Raw genomic sequence first — 19509 nt, 5'->3', positions numbered from 1 at the left:
CCTCCACGTGGACTTACAAAAGCTATTGCAACCAAGTACCCTGGCAAGAATATCATGGGGCATAACAGAATCTGAATGGGTTATGTTAGAAGTAATAACTGTTCTCTAGAGCATAATCAGGTTCTGTCTACTTTCTCACGTCTGGAGTGACTGCCAACATTGCAAAGTCCTTCTGTATACTTAAGGGGTCACCTTAAAAACACATACTACTATTGATATTTTGATAGAAAGTAATTGTCTTTATAGCAACTGATTAGATTAATATTTTGAGCTGAGCCAGGTGAAATAAAAGGAAAGAGGCACTAATGAACCTAATAAAGAGGTTCAGTCTAGAATGGTTGTTAATCTATATAACTAACTTCAGGGAAGAAACGTTTGGTGTCGATAAAGCATTTCCTTAGTAAATTACTACTGGCTCCAGTGTAAGACATTTACAGTAAACACCAAAAGTCTGCAAGGCATCTGTTCTAGTCACAGTGGAAGAAGGATCTTTGCTCCATTAATAACTTTAAAAACATGCAATAACTAATTCATGATGGCAGTTCAAATCCTATCAGCAGCCTTCATTATTTGACCAAGCTGAGTTCAAAGATAGAGCAAGTTTTAAAAAACCCTTGAAAGTTGAAAAGTACACTTTAAATTATAATAAAGAAGCTGTGGTGGTGTTCTTTCTACTAAATATAAGAAAGCTGTAGCTTTAAACCGTGTGCAACAACATTATTTTAAGAATACATGCAAGATAAGAGTTAAAATGTGTATATAAAATCCTATATGATCTCAGATTCTGTTGTAGTGAAACTGTATGTTATATAGAGAGGGCATGTATAATATACGTGTATGTATATATAATAAAATACTTGCTGGAATTTTAACATTTGACTTTACTAGAGATTTAGTGGGACTTTGCCTCAGGCAAGTTTTTAATAGCAATAATAAAAAAATACTTAATGGTACTTAGGGTAAATAATGTGTGGTCACTATGTTTAAAAAGAGTAATACCAAACATCTGTGCTAGATTTCCACATGATAAAATCCCCACATTACCCACAGTTCTCCCAAAGTTATAGAGAAAAAAATGTTTATTTAAAATTGTAGAAGAGACATGTGACAACCAATTTAAGAACTTTAAGCCAGGCACCTTGTGTTTTCTGACAGGAATGTATATTTAGTGATCTTCATGATATTTAACTCTGAACATGAAGAATGCCATGGTACGACATTATGGCTTCAAGACAGATTTTGAACTGTTAACATGCTTACAGGGAGACTACCCAGCCCAAGAACGTCCTGTTTCTTACATGTGTGTATTTACAAAGACCACTTTGTTCTATACAGGATACGTTGTTTCCTTATCAGAGCAAATGCTGTATTATTTCGTCTCAGAAAATATCAATAAAATTCAGCTACCTTTGAAAAACATTAACAAAAATATTTGAGTGAGGTTAGTTAGTTACAGACACAGGATTCAGTCTAACTCAGTGATGGAAAACTGAGTGCAAACTGGGCAGTTCTCAGAAACCATGGAAAAAAAGCTCAACGTTCTCTCCTCAATATGCTGCATCTCAAACTGAAGCAGAAACAAATGCTCACACTTTTCGCTACTCAGTTTTATTTGTTCTTTCTTGCTTTGTGAATCAGCAACTAAGGAAACTTTGTTATAACTATTGCAAAGCTGGGAATCTAGCTATCTTTGTGAAAGCTTATTGCCTAGATTTTAAATTCCTTAATCCTTAGAAAGAAATCTAATCCCACTTTTTGCATAGCTGATTTCTCAACATTTTAATGAACCTTACCAACACTGATATTCTTTTCTATTCCAGTAAAAGAGCAGGATTCCAACTTCAGCTGAAGTGTCCTCCTCCTCCTGTGTAATAAGACTCAAATTTGCCATTCCTAAAACCTTCAAACACAAAACTTGAGTAAACCTATCATCACAAGTTCACCTCTGGGAAACAAAGTTTAAAGATGCAGTAGACTGAGCACCGCATAAATGCGCAACGTTTGAGGGCCAGGTAATTAACATGCCAAAGTCAGTCCAAATCTGCTACAAACAGGAAAACAAAGAAAAAAATGGGTTGTTTTATTTTTCGGAGTTATTCTTATACCTCTGGTACACTAGCTATTTTCATGTCTCTTCCCTGTACCTTCTCTAAGAAATATAATCTAAGGCCGGGAGAAATTCCACATCTTCAAAGGCAGCTATGTTATGAAATTCTGCTGTGGCTATTCACAGGAAAAAAAGAAACAATAGATTAAGAAAGAGAAATTTTTACATGATTCTTGAATATGTGGCAAATTATTTTGAATCCAAATAGTAGGATATTCATTTTACGGTAACGTGCATGCTTACATGAAATGGGTAGAAAATGAATACAAGAAACAGTTCATAATTGACAAAGTGTAGAGACTGAAGAACAACACAAAAAGTTACTTCTCTCTGCCTAGTCAAGTTAACTTTGATAGAATCACTAGCTAGATAAAATCAGCTCTGGAGTAACAAAGAATATATCCCACACTATACGATTCCTAGTCTGATCAGTGCTCAGGGGGGTACAGGTCAAGGAGACAGAATTGACAGCCATTGGAGACATGGGTGTGTAGAAGAGGGTCCTCTTAATTGCCAATGTTTCACAACCAGTTGCTTCAGTTTCTCCCACAGCATGTTAGTTTAGTTCTCTGGTTTGGTCAAAATTCCACCTACCAGTGATCATTAATAAGAAAATCAATTTATTCTGCTTCTCATCCATTAGCTTCCTATTCGACAACATTGAGAGATCTAAAAGACTGTGAATGAACAGGAGACAAGACAGATTCCAGCTTTGGCACTATTTTAAAGCCCTAAAAAATGAACGACATAAGGTAGAGAGATACAGTTGCGCTAGGGGAAAACGTGTTCAAAAGCTCAGCAAAATGCACAAAAGACTTGGCCTTTCTCCAGCTAGGATTTAAAAGGTAACAAGATGGTACACAATTAGATCTCAAGAACCAAAAAACTTCAGATTAAACTAAAGACCAACAGCATAGCTTATGAGAAGTCCATCTATTTATGCTTTTTAAGGTAGTGTTGAGGCTGTAGAAAATCAGTAGTCTTCACTTATTTTTTCCACATTCAACCTCATTTCCACTATGTTCAGCCTTTTTTCCCCCCATAGGTAGCACTGTCTCCGCTGGAGACTACAGCAGAATCTATCATTCTAAGGGTAAATTGACACACTAAAAAAATCTGATCATCGAATAACTTAATTTGCTGCTGCAGAGAAATTTATCTTCCTTAACTTGTTTCAAGCGCAGTGGCAGAAATTCAAATAGCAAAACTAATTAAAAAACAGAAACAAGTATTCAGGATTTGATCAAACGGTATGTTACACATGACAACATACCAGTTTCTCAGAAATATATCCAACATGAGCATAATACTTCAACCCGTAAAAATACAGAGAGCAGAATATTTTAGATGAAGTTCTAAAATGGCAACTATTTTGTTAAAGATATAGAAATTTGAGTGAATACTAAATAATTAATGGATGGAATTAATTAAAAATGTATCCAAGTTCCAGTTTACTTACAAAGCATTCTCAAGAAAAAAAAATAATAATCCAGTAACTCTACAAGGTCATTTACACATTTAGGATGAAGACTTACACTCACTAGTTTAAAAAAAAAAAAAAAAAAATCAATCCACTGAAGAGAATACTGCAGAAGATTCAACACAGTAATTCCTGTTTTATCATGTCGGAAGACTCTATTGTGCAGGATGAAGACTACATGCAGTGACAGCAGAGCACTGCAGAATAACAAGGATTTACCAAGCTACATATGAAGTTGATCCATTTGGACTTTTAACAAATAGATAAAACTGTACAGCATATCTGATACTTTCTCCAAGCATGCAGACAACTTCCCATAACAAGACAGCAAGACACAAAATTTGAACCTCAGAATATTTTCCAAGAGCCCACTTGAACAATCAAAGCCAGATTACTGGGGAAAAAAAAAAAAAAAAAAGCAGGCAACGTACTAAACATTTAGTTTCTAAAGGGTTCATACATCCTACACATCATACTTCTAAGGTCCCTACAGCAAACTTCAAATATGCAGGAAAAAAAACAAACTTAAAAAAAATCAAAACCATAAATACCATGTGCAACAGGAAGAGAGCCAGAGAGATAGACTTTACCCAAAGCCTTTATAGAACTTCTCCCACAATCCTCCCTCATCACAAACTCAGTATCATTAATCCCTTATGCAACTTCTTTCAGGATCCATTGACTTTCAGAATGGGTGGCATCACTTTGTAATTAAAATTCTGCCTGTGAAAAGATTCAGGATCCACACCTTCACAAGAAAACTTTACTGAAATGTATCATTGTGCCTTGCAAATTTTCCAGTTTCCAAGTTTCAGATGGGCCCCAGATACCACTGAAGTCTTTAATATTCTAGGTTAGAGAAGACCAATAAAAAAAAAAGAAAAAAGAAAACTAAAGTAGCCATAAACTAAATATAAAAGAATTTGCCCATAGCAAAGATAATATTTTGACAACATTCTGTAGATGTACATAGCTGTTCTTAATCTCTAGCATGTTTAGTGATATACAGGAGCCAATAACAGTTTTTTATGTTCTTAAACTAATTTTATGCATGCTTTTATCTGTCAGGCAAATTGATGTTTACACTAGACTAGAAGTCAATAAGACTACACTGTTTCTATGGAAACCCACCTGTTCCTCACAATTCCTCTTACTGTGTACTCAATCTCCCTGCAATTCTCACCCTTCTTAGCAGGAAGCAACAGGATCTTTCTGAGGAAGACTCACACCGTCTTGTTTGCCTGACACCAGTAACATAATAATGGTGATGGGCTGCTGGGATGTAGAGGGGCAGATGGGCTTGACACCAGCCCAGATTTTCTTTCAATTGTACCAATTAAATCATCCCAAATCCAGTTCCCAAAATGCATCCACAAGTGATGGGGGCAGCTGGTGCAGGTGGGCTTGGCACCAAATGAAGGATCTATCAAGGTACAGGGCAGCCATCACCCCAGTGTTTTAATGTGCAACATTATGTGATATATTTACTCAGAAAGTTGGGGCACCAGACATGAAAATACATCAGAAATGCACATAGGCACAAATGCCTTTGTTTATATGGAAGGCAAAACATTTTAAATACTAATTTCAAAAACAAGGGGTAAAAATCAAACACAAAAGTAGCATGCACTCATGACTACTTTATAGCAATGGAAAGTGTTACTTCTCTCTTCAGTAGTTCTAGTATTCATTTGCCAAACACTAATTTGTCAAAATACAAACAATACAGAAACTATGCAAAGCAGCAGACAGTAAGCCCCAAATATAATTACTTTTCTTCCATAATTTCTTATACTTGCTTTCAAATATCATATAGCCCTGTTGTGTATTTATTACAGATCTAAACCAAATGCATTTTATTATTTTTATTAAAAAATGAGAGCAGAAAAAGAACACTTAGATACTCTAAAGTATATTTCTAAAACTGCAGCAAGTACTTTGACAATATCTTTTAAATGAATAAAAGTTTTTTCTTACCTCTCTAAGATGCATGTTTTCCTTCTCCTTCTGATCTAAAATCACTTCTAAATGATTAACCTGAGATTCAGCCTCTGCCATCCTTCGAGTTCTCTCATTGTCATCTTCCATTCCTTTAGATGGCAAACCTTTACTTTGCAACATTTCCAGAAGCTTTTTTATTGATTCATCTCTGGCATTTAGTGTTTGCTTTTGTGTTTCAATCCTAAGCTCCATTTCTTCTAGCGTTTTTCTCAACAGGAAGAGCTCTTTAGCTTGTCTATCGTGTTCTGCTTGAAGTCTTCGAAAATTCTCCTCTGTGAGCTCAATGGTAAAATGCTCAGCCCCCCGGTTTCCACTTTCTTGCTGTAGAAGATGGTTAAGGTCTCTCTGGGTTCTAAGCTCATCTTGAAGTGCCTGGATTGTCATTTGCAGATGCTGTAATAAAGAAAAGAAAGAAAGAAAAAATAATAAATCAATTTAGGACCTGAACGTAGGACTAGTCTTTGATTAAACTTTTGTTGTACACTGTTACAAAAATTCATTAGAATCAATGATGAAAGTATATAAAATGACCTTATAAAATAGCAAATGCATGTGACAATATTTTTATGATATCTTTCAAGTGCTTCTAGGAAAAAAAAAAGAAAGACAACACACAAAATAGTTTCAGCTACAGTAAAAATAAATAGCAAAGAAAGGCAAACCAACAAACCCAAACACTAGGCAGTGACACATCCATTAATAACAGTCAATAGGTACCCATAAAGCTGAAAGACTCAGTATTCCATGTTTTCTAAATTACTTCAGAGACTAAAGGTAATTCTGCCCTTCACGGTTCTCAATAGTACTGTTGTTTATAAAGTCAATCAAAGCACTCACTATAATTGAAGGGGGCTTTGGGGAGGGGCTGAGTTGGGGCTGGTTGGTTTTGTTTTTTTCTTTTGGCAACTAAAGCTATGAACATGTTTACTAAACAGGATTACTGTATCTCTAACAAGCAAACAAAAAAACACAGTAAGCAATACCAAATTTTGAAAAATAAATTGACTGCAAATAGTGGACAAACCTTTGTTCTCCTGGCATCCAAAAACTGAACAGCATGGTAAATGAAAAAATGAAGCAAAATCAACATAAATAAAGGTCAGATGCAAGCAAAGGAGATTCAACAGAAAGAACTGAATTCAACAAAAAGTACCTTCAACAGAAAAAAATTTATTGAGTTATACAGAAAGGCACCAACAACTTCACAGTACTCAAGTATACAAACCTGAACTATGGACAGACTTTACTTAATAGATGTAACAAAGAAAAACATATTAGAAAGAATTAATCCCACAGTGAATAATAACATTCCTATTTTACCTTACACTGTTCTTCTACACTTCAAGGTTTTTCAAAACACAGTAACTTGTCCTGAAATACTTGTTCTAAATCTGAGTACAGGAGTCTTTCTCTGTTCAAGAGGTAATCCTTGCACTCCATATTCAACACGAAAATCAAAAAGGTTTTTCACCATGCTAAGATTGGAACATAGATAGTTATCCTTAAATTACTATGGTTTCTTATGTTCATGTTAGATTATATTTTTTCTTCTTATTTTTTCCTGCCTACACAGCATATTGAATTTATAGAAATACTAATTCCTGAGTAGCCACATGGTCTGTATTAGAAGACTTTTAAATGCAGGAATTAGATGACTTAAATGCACGGCACCAGACTTTTTTGCATTAATGGATATTCTGCAACTCCATATTCTAAAAACAAAACAAAAAACCCAAACAACCAACAAAACAAAAACAGACCAAAAAAAACCTCAAAACACACCCACATCCAACAAACACCCCACCACAAAAAAAAAAAAGCCACCAACCAAACCCAAACCCACAAAATCCCACCCAAAAAACACCACACAACCACATATTTCACTAACACATGAAATTAGTATGGGAGGCTTCTTCATTTCATTTGGAGGACTTGGCAGTGTTAGGTTTATGGTTGGACTTGATCTTATAGGTTTTTTCCAACCTAAATGATTCTATGATTTGATACTACATTCCCATTTAGCACACAAACATCGAAAGCTGTCAGTTTGTATCAATAATTTAAACTACATGAAAAACGCAAAACCTTAAGAAAATAACCTTTTGAAATCATGTCCTTTATCAGTTATTTCAAATGGAATAAAGTATTGCCCGTGGTGGAATTCTTTAGTTAGACACTTTGAATCTGTTCTATCATTAAATAGCACTTTTTTAATAAACGTCTGGATCTCAGTTCCTTAATATTTGCATCTTATTAGGCGTACACTCAGTTAAGAGCACATAAATGTAGGTTACCCATTTACAGCTCTGCTTTTATTCAATGGTAATTCTTACCTTTTCTTAATCTCGTCATCTTTTTAATTATTTATCTAAACTTAAAAGCTCACAATAAATTTAGACCTCCTCTAGATGTAGCAATCGTCCCACTTTAAATATACTAATGTACTGAGTATTTATGACCCCCAGATTGACAGTTTTAGCACAGAAATTCAGTGCATAAATCCAAATCAAATTTTCAAATAGTACAGAAATTATATTCAGTGATTATCAGGAAGGAGCGAATTAACAAAGACAAAGGAAGGCAATGACAAATAGGGACAGATGCTGCAAAGTAAACAGAATCAAAAGTATTTCTTGTTAAGGGCTTTTTCACTGTGTTAAGTCATAGGGACATAATTTTTGTAGATTACCTCAACCAGACAATACAGTGGTTTTGCCAAACTGGTGTATTCCAAACTAAATGACATCTTGGCATTAGACAACACAGACTTATTGTATTCTCTAATCCTCTGTAGCTTTGTAACACTGAAAGTTGGAGAACAGATACTTGAAATTACTGAATTAAAAGTAATTCTGTTTTTACTAAAGAGTTTGCAAGTTTCCTTTCTACAAAAAAAATATTATTTTTCTTCACTAACATAAGAGCAGAACTATGGATGAAATCCTGGTTTAAGAGTATTAAAAAGAAAAGGAATAAGAAAACCAGAAACCAATTTCACGTTACATTACATTCTTCAATATATGACCATTGAGATGGAAAAGGCAAGGGAGCAGGTAAAAGTAACATTTCGCTTTTTTTAAAAAAATGCAAATTATTGGAAAAATTATGGCAGACATCTCAAAGAATATATTGGAATATCTCCATTCTCATCTTTGAGAACATTTTAGCTTAGGTGATGATGTTGGAAGATACTTTAAAATTACACTCAATAGTTTGTTTCAGTGACATGACTGGTAAGTATTTAAGAACTCATAATACAAGTTTCTATACTGAAGCTCAAGGAACATTTTTTTTTCTGTTCAGGTTTTGTTGTTACTGGTTGGGGGTGGGGTGGGGACATGCACTTAAATCCCAGTTTCTGACAGAAAGCAATTATGCACGAGACTCTCAGCTTCCATTTACAAAAATACATTTTTATTCAAAGGCTTCAAAGGAAACCGTGAGTGCTGCAAATGTGACAAAGAATAAAAATATCACAATCAAATAAAAAAGAATATTTATAAAAAATTTTTCACTCAATCTTATAATTTAGGGAAACAGTTTCATTTTTTAGGACTTTGGACTTGGAATTATATAACTGACCTGACACATCTTTACTTGTCTTTCCCATTATGGAATGAAGTCTGGCTTAGAGCTTATTGAAAATTTTCAAATGGGTAATTATGGAAAAATTGATTTGTATCCATTTAAACTATTCATAAATTTGCATCAAGCTTGGCAAACAGCACCTCTCAAAAGAATTCAAGAAATATTTTCTTTCTTGTTTTTCAAATTAGAAGTTCAAACTTTAAAACATTTTCATGCTTGTTTTGATTTTAAATTGTCTTCTTTTTTTAAATGGAGTCAGAATTTTTAAGTGAAATGTTTCCTTTTGATAAAAAAAAAAAAATCATTCAACATTAAACAAAGAAATTTCCCATTTAATTCATTAATTTTCAGGTTGGTGTCCACATCAGTTATCAGTCAGAGTTTCGTCTCGGGGCATTCTTTCGAAGAATGAAGCTCATATCTATACATACTGCAAAACAATGACTGGCTGAAATAATGCACATATAAAGTTTACTTTGCATAACAACAGTAAACTAAGTCCTCCACATTCCAAAATTGTTTCACTGCTATGCAACAGCAATATTCAACAACTACCAGTAGTCTAGAAATAGTCAAAAGAATTGTTTTCTCTGATCTGAATAATGATTTGATATGTCCTCCTAATGTTACATTAGACAATATTTACTACTTTATGCTAAAAACTATTTACAAATAAATGTTTTCCCAAAGTCAAGCAGTCACTGTACACCAAATGCCTATATGCCTATGAGACTTTAGCTAAGCAAAGAGAAACTAATTTCTAAAATATTTAAAATGTTGTAAGACAAAAAAAAAAGCAAACTACATACAGGTTAATATACAGCCATTCTGAATACAAGCTGTAAAAGCCAAAATTGTTGGATCCACACACAAATAATAATAAGTCAGAACTCAAACAGCAATTCTGGTAAGATAAACCAGACAACCTATGTATACGGTTCTCAGGTTCTACCCATAACCATGTTTGTCACTGAGCACAACAGTAGTTGTGGCTGCTTCTCAGTAATTATGTCAAAACTAACAGCCTCAACTGTGGCAGACTACTGCTACTTTGACATAAGAGAATCCATTTTTGTACACCTTCAAGACTTAGATCTCTCTTTGAACAGGATGGACCAGATTTAGACTTGTGCTGGCACAGATTTCTGTATCTGCAGCTAGCTAAGAAAGGAAAGAACAAATGTTGTGAGGGTGGAAAGAAACTGTATAATTAATTGCAGTGGGGGAGGAATGTAGGAGTGCTGTGAGTATCTGTCACGCTGCTGTCATTACATAGACAAAGAACTTACTTTAAAAAAAATGCAAGGTTTATCATATTTTTCATAATTTCTACAGACCAGTTGACCAGAAATATTTCCATGCCAATCTCTTGGTAACGTATAAATAGTTCTCCCAAAACTTTTTCTTTCCTTCTCTATAGCCCGACTCCAAGATGCAATCCATGGAACTGCACAGGAAGTTCCATTAAACTTTCACTGAATTAAGCATAGTGCGGGTTTTCAAAATTTGTCCCCACAAATTGAAACAAAACTATGACAGGAAGATGAATTAATGGCCCTTCCTACATTCCAATTCATGTTCTACCCAAGGAAGTTCCTCTAATCTGTGCCAACTGGCTATTGCCAAAGGAATTGTCTGCAGAGAACTGTCCTGCAACAGCATGCCTTGGACCAGACTGCATAAGCACTTTCAGAGCACCCCAAATTCTTAGATATATAGTGAACAGTGGAGAAAAAGGAAACCTCAGGGAGACTCACCAATTTAAAATTGTTAGTCCACCTACAGAAGTACACAGCTTCTTGTATTTAGCACCATTACCCAGGCATCAAAAGCAAATACCAGGCTGAAGAATCCAGTCTACTGTCACAAAAAAATAGCCTGCTACTAACACAGAAAGAAGTGAAAAAAACCTCATGTAAGGTCAAGAAAGAAAGAAATTATAGCTAGGGCTGTCTTGGCTGGGAAAGCCAACGTGAAGGATTTGGTGGCAGAAAGTGGTGTTATGCTATCATCAAGTGATGGACTTTGAAATATATATCCATCACGTACACAATTTTTAGTAGTCTTCTGTAATACAGTGATAATCTAACAAGTTAATTCCTCAGACATGAATCACTCAAATTTTGGGTACCAGAGCTGCTGAAGGATTCAAAGTATGTGCTTTGATAGTTTCTGCTCTAAATAACTCAGTACAGCATTATGACTGGTGGTGATGGCAAGATCGTCCAGTAGATTTGAAACAAATATTTCTGCAGCCATCCAAGATGATTTGTTACTTTGGTGCTTTATCCAAAAGAACTAATAGCTACTTTACCAGACTTGAGTGTTGTTCCCCCACCTAATGCTTCAATCCTCCCTTTCACCCCCCACTGTCTTTTTATTGACTCCTAGTTCCTATCTCTCACAGCTCCATTTTTAGCTCCTGATTCTCCTTTTTCTTTCCCACTTCAAACACAAGGACAAAATGTATTAGCTTTGTCTTCTGGGACTCTCTTACCTGACTTTACAACAATTGAGAAGTAATGACTACTGTGATAACAGTCTCTGTCCTCTCAATGCCAGAACTTCCATATAATATGATGGTCAAACAATCTGAGAAAGTAAAACCCAACTGACAGCAAAACCCTGCAAGTTTAGAAGGAATAATCAGAGTCCAGGAAAGAGAGCAAGTCCAGGCAACAGATATCCACACAGTGCAGGGTGGGATGTGAGGTGAGGCTGAACTGCCTTACCTTACACCAAGCAGCTGGCAGTATGGGAATACATAGGAGCGCATCAGGATGGATTCATGACAAGGACTTACAGAAGAGCTGGGAATCAAACCAAACCGAAGATTTCAGTATGCTCTTTCTTTTTTTCCTTTTAGCAATGCACATAAAAGTTACAAAGGATTTTGTCAGTCATTTATGATATTACAGCAGGTATGATCTAACACAGTATTTTTCTGAATTTATTCTTCAAACTACGGAAGATTGGTTTAAGCAGTCTCTGCAGCTAACTTCTTGATGGTATGGGATATCTTAATATGCCACCATATACAATCCCATTATCTCTATGGTGCACGCAGTGGAAGGACTAAAATGTATGAACTAAAATGCCCTGTGTCTTGAGACATAAATATAGAATATACCGGGCTGGATCAGTTGATATAGTCTAGTCTCTTGACAGTGGCAAATATATGATGACATAGAATACTGTAGAAAAAGAATCCTACTGTGTAACTGTACACCGCAGAAAGCTACAACTATAACTGAATACATTGGACAAGTATAACAGCAAATTACACTATCAACTATACTTTAATTTTCTAAAATCAAGCTTCGTTATTTATTCTATAATCTTCCATTGCTTCACTTTCATTCTTCACTGTATGAAACTCTACCAGTGAAAGGTGACAAACTAATTAAAGTTTTCTTATGAACTTCACCTAAACCAATTCGCATGTTAACTTTAGTTATACTACTGAAACAAGTATGAGCATTAGACTTGCAAATATTTATAACTAAACATTGTTAAGGACAAACATGCAAATCTTTATTTTCTTCTGTAAGAGAAAACAAAAAAGGGAATTGGAGATGTTTTCTTCATTGGCATAAATTAAGAAATGGATTCTCACATGCATTTGCTCATCTGTCTAATATAATTTAAAATTCTGGCATCCAAACAACAACACTGGGTCAGTTGGCAAAAATTTTGCTTGAGTAAGACAGGACTGACAGAAAGAGATGAAAGGAGAAGACAGATGTAATTTGTGAGGAATCATAGGAGATTCAGACCACACACACAATGCATTTTCAGCATTAAAAATTCTGGAGGTGCACCAGATGTGAGACAACCTCTGCATAACACCATTTTCTGGTAGAACCATGTACTTAAAAAGGGAGTATTCTTGGTTACTGACTTTCCTTTGTTTTTCTTTCCTTACGCTTTTAAATTTGGTGCCCTGTCAAATTCCATAAAGTTTGCCCTTAGTACCTTGCTTTGCACGTTAAATAAGGAACCTTGTCATGCACATTTAAATCCACATTCCTTAATACAGACATTATATTTAATCTGAACTATCAGACTTCATTACTATTCAGTCAGCTTCTCTGGGTCATCTCGCACAAATATTTTGGTGAAAGACAAGTAAGAATGGAAAGAAAGTATTGCCTAAAAACCTGAGGTCACTGTACAAAAACGCACCTCCACTTATAACTGGGGGGTAACTGTAGGCTAAAACATTTTAGCATTGCAAGTTTCATATTAGTTTTGCACCTAATTCTTAAGGCACAATCTGTAAATATATTTCTTTCCCGATTCCCTGGTTTGCTCTGGGCTGAGAGATGTCATTTTTCATTTATTTCCATTGCTTTGCCACTTGCCCTGCTATCACAGATATAGTTTCTCATTCTATCAAACAATATTTCTTCATAATAGATAAATTCAGTACCACAAATCCATCTCTAAAGCACTGAGGTTCATTTGTTAATTTGGAGTATTTTGGAGTAGAAGAAATTAACTGTATGTCTGAAATCTCTCTCCTTATAATCCTTTCCTTCTTTCTTCCACTACATTTCTCCAGTATAGCAAATGCTTTCTGTGGTGTGTGACCTCATTTCAGGTCTTTCAAATTTACCTTGCCTCTAAAATGCAATACTGCAATTGTGCGGTTTTTTCTCTGAAGAAACCTAGCTGAATAGTAGTTGTTGAATTATTTATTCAATGGAGGCTTTCTGATATTTGTCAACCAGTTTTAACCAAAGTCAGAACACGGTCTTATTTCTGTGGAGACACAGTACATTTTACCTTAGACCACATTTACCAACAGGAATTCAATTAGAGCATACCTTGCATAAAGTAGCCAGTATCTCAAAAGCAAAAATTCAGTACAACCTTCTTCATCAATTCCTTTAACATAGAAAATTTGAATTAACCCATATGTTTTCTCCAATTGATAAAAATCACTTTAATACTCATGGGCTAAATCTTGTAGCCTGTAATCATAAGAACCAGAAGGCCAAGAGGAAGGAACTTTTAGAAATGCATTAAGTCAAACAATGCCTTAAGAGGAGTAATCTGCAAAGATACCTGCTCACAAAAATGCCCACATCAAGTTCTTTAGTTACTAAAAAAAAGCTTTAAGACGTGTAAGTCATCAGTATCATAGCAAAATGCAAGATTTTGTATTTGGGTGATCGTTACTGATACTATTACAACTTTTAAATAGTCCAATCATGCTGTTATGACAAGACTGTGGTCTCCTTTTTTCTCCTCTTCCCTTTGGAAAAAATGCTGCTAGGATTTTTTTAAGGCTGAGTGATGCCAGAATCATTAAATAGTATTTTAGTTGACTGAAAATCACCTGTAACACAGATTTTGACCAATCTGAACACATCTGGAAGAATCTGTTTCAAGATTACTTATCACAACTTACCAGGAGGAAAAAACAAAATACATTTTAACAAGGCCTGGAAATCAATGTTATCTTAAGAAAAGCAGATTATTTTTTATTATAGCAGATTATATTTTAAACTACAGTTTCTCTGATGCTCTTTTCTTGCCAGGATAAATCATTTCTGCTCTTTTTGAGGACTGAAGCACTTAAGGTTCTCTAAAGAAGCTTTCAGACCGTTTGGGACTATAAATCTTTACCCTCCCCACACAAGATTTCTCACATGGCCTAGGCTCCACATAACCAATCCTTTAGATTTGTATTCTGACTGCCAACCAATTATCAAAGATGAGCAGAATCTCAATCCTACAGCTAATCCCAGGAGTAACTGCAGTTACAGAACAGAATCCCCACAGCTTCACATCATCACAGCAGAAGTCTAGGGAAGTGCAAAAGCATTCAAGTCCTTTTCCAAAGAACAAAGAAAATTCCACCCCCCAACAACCCCACCCCCAAACCCCACTGTTAATAGAGATACAAGATGAAAACAAAACCAAAAAGCAAAACAACGCATCATTCCTAGCTCTCTTTTGCTCATAAAATAGTTGATTTCCAGTTATCTCCCCAGCGTTTTATCTAAAGGGAACGGTAAGTTTGCATTGCTGCTGATGCATTGGCTGGTACTTCTGAAAGCCCTTGGTTTTGGGATTGCCACCTTTGCTCTTAAAACTTTCCTATCAAAAAGATTTAACTCAACATCATAACTACACCTCTGAAGTAATAACCACTTGCTTTCAGAAGGTAACAATTTGCAGTAAATTATCAAGTATTTTAAATATGTTCTATTTGGAGAAGGTACTTGCAGACACACACAAAGCTCTTAAAACTTTGTGGAAAATAAAACTTTCTTAAAACTCAATGAGCAAACTGTTGTCCATTAACAAAACATTGCACTGTATTTAGAACTGATTGAAATTTTGTTTCCATTTTATTTTAACCAAAAAATGGAGGAAATTAAGAAAAAAAAAAATTCCTCCCCAATTTCTAACAAGTTCAAGTTTCCATGAACAAAACAGACTTTTTTTTACAGCAGTGTGATGTTTAATGTCAAGCTTTTTATCCATTAGTATTATGTTCTTCTTTTCTTATGGTTATAATTAGTGAGTTATTATGTATTTAATGCCCAGAACATCAAAAATGCCATACCCAGAGTAAGTTAGTAAATCACATGGAATTTAGCCAATATATTAAATTTTAACACACCTCTTATTATGAAAAGTACATATGGTTCATTAATGATTATAAGTGGGTCAGCACCTCTGCCTCATGTCCTGTTTAAGAGTCAAAAGAAATCTACTTTTTTCGACCAGCAAGATCAAACAAGTGTGGCCTTAATGGTTTTATTTATATCTGGTCCATTTCATGTGTCTCATTCAAAGTCACTACTAAAATTATTCTTATTATCCTTTAAGGTAATTTATTTCTAGTTTTTCCATTCTAACATTTTCACCTATGAAAACAAGCAGTATGCTTTCATGGTATTTTACCACTTTGCAGTATTAGGCATTAATCGGCTCTCATCTGCATGCCTTTGAATGGCCAGTGCATGCAGTCTGTCTCAGAAAGGCCTTGCCCTGTTCCTTAATTAGAAAATTTCATTTAGGTCAGTCACTTGTTTTTGAGCCATGCCAAACAATTACAACTGTATCCATTAAATCATTCCCTAAATGAAAATGTTGAGTAACTTCCAACAAATTATTTGAGCAAAATTATACATCTTAGAGAATGACTTTTTTGCAATATAAAACTGTACATTAAAGATGCAAAAAGACAATACTACATTACTATTCCACCACAAAAATATCAAAGGAAGATACTCAGAGCATAAATGACAATCCAGAAAATTGTTGAATTAAGATCATGTATAATTGAGGACATCAACGGGAAATTACAGATTCAGCTATTTGATAGAATTCCTGTTTAAGGCTTCTGAAATGCTAACAGACAAATAACTGAGACCAAGTGAGCAAACATTCACAGAATTTTCAAGAATACTGGTATTTAAAATATTTGTGGCTATCTTTTTATAAGTAAAACCAAAATTTATTTACATAGAATGATCTAGCATCTTTTATGGTTGCCATTAAAAAAATTGAACTTCTCAGAGCCTTAAACCCTTCCTTTGAATAGTACTCTAATGCTTCAGTTGACCTTGATGCTAGGGCTCAAGTTCTAAACAGTAATAGGTCCTGAACATACTGGGATTTTGAATACCTCTGCAGTAGCTCAGAATAGATGTTCTGAACTATTTCAACTTTACCCTCCAATAAAGAGCAGTAAGATCAACAGCCTTCACCTATGAATGACAGGGCTACTGCAAAAACACCACTTCTGACTGACTAACGTTTAAGAAAAGAGATAAAACTCAATACCTTCAGAGTTTCCATGGGCACTTTCTACACTAAATATTCTATGCACTGAAATTACAGTAACTGCCAATATAGGATAGCTACCATGAAATGATATTAACTGCACCATATCAGTTTCCTACTTCTTATTCAGAAAAGATTAGCAATAAAGAGATGGACTCCTCCAGGCACCGGAAATTATACCGCATAAGAAGGGGATATGAAGAGATTCTTCCCTGATATCAGTCTTGTCAAACCAACAAGCAAAGAAGCAGAGGTACAAATTGAACTTTCAATAAGAAAGGCCACTGACCATTCCCCATTCAAACCTGCCAACATATAACTAAAGCATCTGAAAAATTATTAAAATATTATTTGTCCCAGTCTCACCATAAATACAAGTTTTAAATTGTTTTTATTCCATAAAATCAGTTACAATTTTACGCTATCAATACAGAAATTGACTAATCAAATGTTGGCAGAGAGCAGGGGTGTGTTTTGGTTTTGTGGCGTTGTTTTGTGTTTTTTTTTAAAGGAAAGAATGCAGAGATCTCCTCATAGTGAAATCACATACTATGTCCTCAACGGACCAGCAACAGATTGAACACTGCCCTGTCATATTCCAGCATAGATTACTGATCTACTGGAGTGCAATTTTCTTTCTCTAGGAATTCCATAATTGTTTTTTTAGACAGTAGTAAAATGCCATAGGATCGACATTCTTCAATGCTTTGGGGCTTGAGAAGAAATTAGGTTTAGCAACAATCACAGTGGGCCCAGAAACAAAGACCAAAAGCATATACTGTGAATATTTAAAAAGCAAGATTGCATGTGAATTACGATTTGCATTCGTCATATGGAGCTGAGCTCTATTCCTGTTTCTGTGGTCACATACAACTGAAATGTACCTGTTTGAACATCTGGGAAGTTTTATTTGCCTTCTTCCTGGTATATCCATGAGATTATATTCGGTAACACCAGTTCAGTATGAACCACTGTGCAAACTTAGTTAATGAAGAACAGGAAGTTAAGAATTCATTGTTTCTGATTGCCAGCTTTAAAAAAGCCTGATAGGCCAAAAAAAAAATTTGGCAAGTAACTTCCTCTCTCTTTTTGGACAGTGGAGTGTGTTGTTCAGCTTGCTGATTCAGTCAAAATAATAGCACGGCAAAAAACCTTGGATGCTAAAAAGGCTTGTTACTTTCTTATTTCTCAAAAACTGATGTCTAGCTACATTAAAGGAACTCTTTTTCAGGCACTGAGTCAAGAAGTTACTTACAAAAGAAGAGCATTGAGAGTAAACAAGGTCATATTTAAAACACTGAAAAGCCTGTCTTTCATCTTCAGTCCCTCCCTTTATCTGCTTGATCTTTTGCTATATAGTTTAGGGGCTTCTGGCAGAAAGCTCACTATTACCTTGAAAAAAATAAAAATAAAACTAATCTTCCCAGATAAAAGTCACATGAACTGGGTTCTGTTTCCCTATTTTGCAGTTTGCCTCCAAAGAAAGAAACATCCCACTTCTTTCATTGAAAAAAAATAAAATAAAATCTGAGGACATGAATTTCTGTGGACATCATACAGGTTCTGCTGAAGCTATCAAAGAAAAACACACATAAAAGAAAACTATATAGGTGTCCAAATAGTGTTTCCAACAATAAGGTCATAACAGAATGAAATAGAGATGGTTGCCATTGTCGGTAAGTGAATTACATTAGAAATATTAAAACAACTATTTCCGTAATACACGGCATGCATTTGTTTCTCAGGAGACCTTAATATGCCACATACTGTAGAAGTTAATATTTTGCATATCGTATCTAAGAAACAATATGAGCAAATATAACAGTGTGATATAGCTTGTCAATTTCTCAAAAAGAGACTCCAGTAATTATTTTACACTACATTGGAAGACACAGAATAGGAAAAATAGCAGACTAGACAAAATCTCAGTACTGCATTGCAAACATACGTGTCTCATTTACATGTGAAACAGGTGCTTTAAGTTTCTATACAGGAAATCTTCATTGACATAAGAGACAAATACATAGCATCACTGAAAGCTGTGGGAGCGGGGCATCTTAACATTTTGTATGACCTTCTTATCCTCTCCACCTTTTCATTTTGAAACTTTCTAACTATATTCTTTCAATGCAGCCACTAGAAAAATCATAGGAATGTAAGTTATTCACATGACAATTTCAAGCACAACTTTTAGTAAGCCAGAAAAAAAAAGCGATAAATCAAGTTCCAATTTCAACCTCTCCCTGCTATAATCTGGCAAAATACATAAAAGAGCACTCTTCAGCTTCCAATTTTTTTCTCCAGTGGGAATAATACTGTGAGTTGATTAACCATAATACATAATCATTTCCCATTGAAACAATTTGAAAAGGAGCTTTAGAACTGTGTTCTGCTACAGTTAAGAAAAAAAAAACAAAAATCAATATAAAGATTTCAGTAGCTCAAATCAAAACAGTGTTCAGTTAGATCCAACAGAGAAAAAGACATATCACAAAGCAAGATGGCCATCTGGAAAGACATTTCATCC

General features: G+C 34.9%; 1 protein-coding gene across 1 annotated transcript in view; it reads right to left on the bottom strand.

Annotated features, from left to right (window-relative positions):
- ERC2 (ELKS/RAB6-interacting/CAST family member 2) overlaps positions 1-19509 on the bottom strand; it is a 366168-nt gene that overhangs the window by 302379 nt on the left and 44280 nt on the right. Inside the window, exon 2 of the mRNA XM_009880932.1 lies at positions 5565-5981. Within this exon, the coding sequence (XP_009879234.1) occupies positions 5565-5981 (417 nt within the window). The remainder of the gene's footprint in view (positions 1-5564; positions 5982-19509) is intronic.

The sequence above is a fragment of the Charadrius vociferus genome, unplaced genomic scaffold (assembly GCF_000708025.1).
Source record: "Charadrius vociferus isolate BGI_N301 unplaced genomic scaffold, ASM70802v2 scaffold63, whole genome shotgun sequence".
Classification (NCBI taxonomy): domain Eukaryota; kingdom Metazoa; phylum Chordata; class Aves; order Charadriiformes; family Charadriidae; genus Charadrius; species Charadrius vociferus.
This window is presented reverse-complemented; position numbering and strand designations above follow the sequence as displayed.